Raw genomic sequence first — 3,477 nt, forward strand, 5'->3', positions numbered from 1 at the left:
TGCAAAAAACAAACGGGCTAGTCGCAAACGTCCGTGCCGTATAGCGTGAATAACCCTGTATAATAATAATCGAAAGTAATGAAAAGTGAGACGTGTATTTTTGGGAAAAACATAACAGTCTCAGTAATAAAACAGCTAAAATAAAAGGCAAATAATCTACCTAATGAGCCAATTTAAATACCTATTCAAAAAAGGGAAAACATTTTAAGTGCAATGTGGTGAACTTTTCGCCGACATTGCTTGAACTGATGAGTTTGAATCGATCGCTGCGAAAGCCTTGAATTGAGTAATAACAACATTTAAATGTTAACGAATAGCGTTCAAGAGAAAACGCATGTTTAGGGCCTCCATTAATAAACGTATAATTGAGCATTTTTTTAAAGGAAAAACGAATGGTTGTGTTTGTGGAGGCCGCTGTAATGGACGATCCTCACCTAGAACAATTTTCCGAATTTCCTTCTGTGAAGGACCGACTCATGACCTTTAGGCTAGGAAAAGACGACCTTACGGATAAGATTGATTTTATCGTGTGCCTTGGAGGTGATGGTAAGTCACGTTCCTGATGGTTGATTTTTGCAGTTCCACACATTAATTATCAGCGAGTTGTTCCCTTTTCCACTAAGGCAGTTTATGTATTTGATTTTAGGCACGCTGTTATATGCAAGCCAGCTGTTCCAGCAATCGGTGCCTCCTGTTATGGCTTTCCATTTAGGCTCTCTAGGGTTTCTGACCCCATTTTTGTTCGACAACTTCCAAGAGCAAGTTAATAATGTATTGGAAGGTAAGTGAAGGCTAGCGGAACCAGTTGCAGCCCTCAATAATTGTCTGTTTTCCGTTCAGGACATGCGGCTCTAACGTTGAGGAGCCGATTGCGGTGCATTGTAATGAAGCAAAGCGACAGTGTAGCCGAATCGGAAGGCAACAAGCAAAATAAACCCAGCAGCTTTCTGGTGTTGAATGAAGTGGTGATTGATCGAGGCCCCAGTCCATACTTGTCCAATATCGACTTGTTTTTGGATGGAAAACACATCACGTCTGTTCAAGGGGATGGACTAATAGTTAGCACTCCAACTGGTAGGTTTATGGCAATTATTTCCCATTAGTTCAGTTCAAGCCACTTACAGTATCTGGTCAATTGAAGCGGTTGTGGTAATTGAGATCGATACACATGACGAAGTAAATTTATTATTTTTTTCCGTTACAATTGCGTCGACTAATCGGTCTACTTTGAATGTATTTTAGGAAGTACGGCCTATGCAGTTGCCGCGGGAGCCTCAATGATCCATCCAAGCGTTCCTGCCATTATGGTGACGCCAATTTGCCCTCATTCTTTGAGCTTTAGGCCAATTGTGGTTCCAGCAGGAGTGGAATTAAAAGTAAGGTCTTCAATGTTATTTTTGCCTGCCATGACAAGGTTTTTCTCCAGATTTCAGTATCGCCGGAAAGTCGCAACACTTCATGGGTCTCGTTTGATGGACGGTGCAGGCAAGAACTCCTGCATGGGGACAGGTAGGTTTCCATGTAACATGCGATTCGGGCTTGAGGTCAGATTTTATCTGCTAAGATAATAATCCGCCGAAAGTTGCAGGAAAAACCGCAGTTAAATATAATCGTATCCGTACAGCACTAATTCCAATCACTTTCTCAGCTTAAGAGTGACTACATCCATCTATCCAGTACCCAGTATATGCGCTCAAGATCAGATCTCCGATTGGTTTGATTCGCTAGCCGAATGCCTGCATTGGAACGTCCGCAAAAGGCAAAAGCACATGGATGAACTTGAAGATTTAACTCGTTCGAGTTCGAACGACACTCTGGATTCAATTGGGCGTGAGAGCATCAGCAAATAATACGGTGTCAAAGATATAAAAATAAAAGCCTCTGATGACAATACAGTAAACACAGTTTTATACGGGGATTTATATTAGAGCTTGAAAGCTATTTGAAATACAGTTATCATCTAATTGAAGAAATCGGTAATTTGAAATAATGTGTTTTAACTTTTTCCCACCTTTTTTTAGTGTATGTAGAATGTTGTTTGGATAAACTGGTCTACAAAAATTGGCAAAACACTGCATTTTTTGCTAAAACGTATTTAAAATGTGATTTTATTCGATACCAAGACAAGAAATTTGCTATTACGAAAAATGGCCGTAAATCAAAATACTGACACCGGCAGAATTTTTCAGCGATTTTGGTGTGCAATCTGGTGATAAAATATTTAGCTGTTGTTAACGTTAAGTTTAAATATATTTTTATTAAATTTGCGGTTCTGGTTATTTATATGTACCTTTATAGTATTTATTATGATGATTTTGTCAGAAGTTTATGCACAATTTTCAATGGTCAATACTACTAAAGTGCCAATTTCAATTGCCAAATGGTATTTCCCTATGATTTCTGACAAGATCTTTCTAATAAATTATGCACGTGGATAAATAATTAGCTAGTTAAGAGGCAATTTAAATTGTAAGAATGAAAAAATCGACCAATAAATTTTTAAGAGCCAAGTAATATTTGTCTAAACAGTTGTAAAATTCACACTTTTTTATTAAAAAAAATTGTTTGCAATTCCTCCTGTGTTTTTCTGTAGATTATTTTGATTTGCGTGTTTGTCTCAGTTTTTACTAGTATTTTGCACTCAGTGTTGCATTGACAGATTTTTATTCATTTATTGTTTAGGTTGTAGGTTTAAAAAACTACAAAGCAATGCAGTTGTATTGTCACAAAACAAGCGCTTTATATAAATAAACGGGTCGTTTATCAGGCAGCAAAATGCGTCTAAAATGCTTTTACTAAGTAGTAAACTTAAGAAAATTCGATATTGCTTTTAATAAAAATAATACGTGCAAAATTCGGGGAAGAAGCAATAAAAACTCCCGCAAATTAAGAACAGGGTAATAACTGTTTGAAGAAATTAAAAAGATTAACATTAAATTAAATGCCGTTCATTGTTTTAGATTCACTAATCATTGCGTTCAAGTGTGAGGTGAAGAATCAAATAAATCTTTTAAATTTTTTAATGATAAAGACATTGAATGAATGAATAGAACAGACTTAAAGTCCAATTTCTGAAAAACATCTTAATGAATCGTATAATTGAGGAAAAATACAGTTTTTTCAATGGAAGCAGAAAACAGAAGATGCAAAATAGAGTTTAAAAGTTAAAGTGGAAAACCTCAATTCATTAATAGTTCCATTTCCAATTGTTTAACTGGAAACCAGGGGCGGATCCAGCTTTAAAGTCAAGGGGGGGGTTATGTAAAAAAAATACAGTCTTCTGTTATCTATGAAATTAGAAAAATGATTACGTCGTTTTGTGCAAGGGTGGCGCAAGATATTGCAAAATTTCATGTTTTCCGTCCTTCTAGAGAGAAGTAAGTGGCCTTTTTAGAAAGTAAACCATCGATAAGGAAATGCTGGCAGTTTTCTCAAAAAATGCTTGAATTCAAGAAGTTTTAGGTTTGCGTGGTTTTT

At 36.4% G+C, this 3,477-nt stretch overlaps 1 protein-coding gene across 4 annotated transcripts in view; it reads left to right on the forward strand.

The window, feature by feature from the left end:
* The window catches only part of LOC109544573 (NAD kinase), a 19,026-nt gene extending 16,452 nt beyond the window's left edge, over positions 1–2,574 (forward strand). For all 4 annotated transcript variants that reach the window (XM_019914854.2, XM_019914853.1, XM_019914852.2 and 1 more), the window contains 6 exons: positions 384–546; positions 647–781; positions 841–1,074; positions 1,243–1,376; positions 1,427–1,509; positions 1,649–2,574. In XM_019914854.2, the coding sequence (XP_019770413.2) occupies positions 384–546; positions 647–781; positions 841–1,074; positions 1,243–1,376; positions 1,427–1,509; positions 1,649–1,850 (951 nt within the window). In that variant the 3' untranslated portion in view covers positions 1,851–2,574. The remainder of the gene's footprint in view (positions 1–383; positions 547–646; positions 782–840; positions 1,075–1,242; positions 1,377–1,426; positions 1,510–1,648) is intronic.
* Positions 2,575–3,477: the final 903 nt, after the last annotated feature.

Source organism: Dendroctonus ponderosae, unplaced genomic scaffold (genome assembly GCF_020466585.1).
Source record: "Dendroctonus ponderosae isolate FM_Combo_2020 unplaced genomic scaffold, Dpon_F_20191213v2 Dpon_F_20191213_2, whole genome shotgun sequence".
NCBI classification, from domain to species: Eukaryota; Metazoa; Arthropoda; class Insecta; order Coleoptera; family Curculionidae; genus Dendroctonus; species Dendroctonus ponderosae.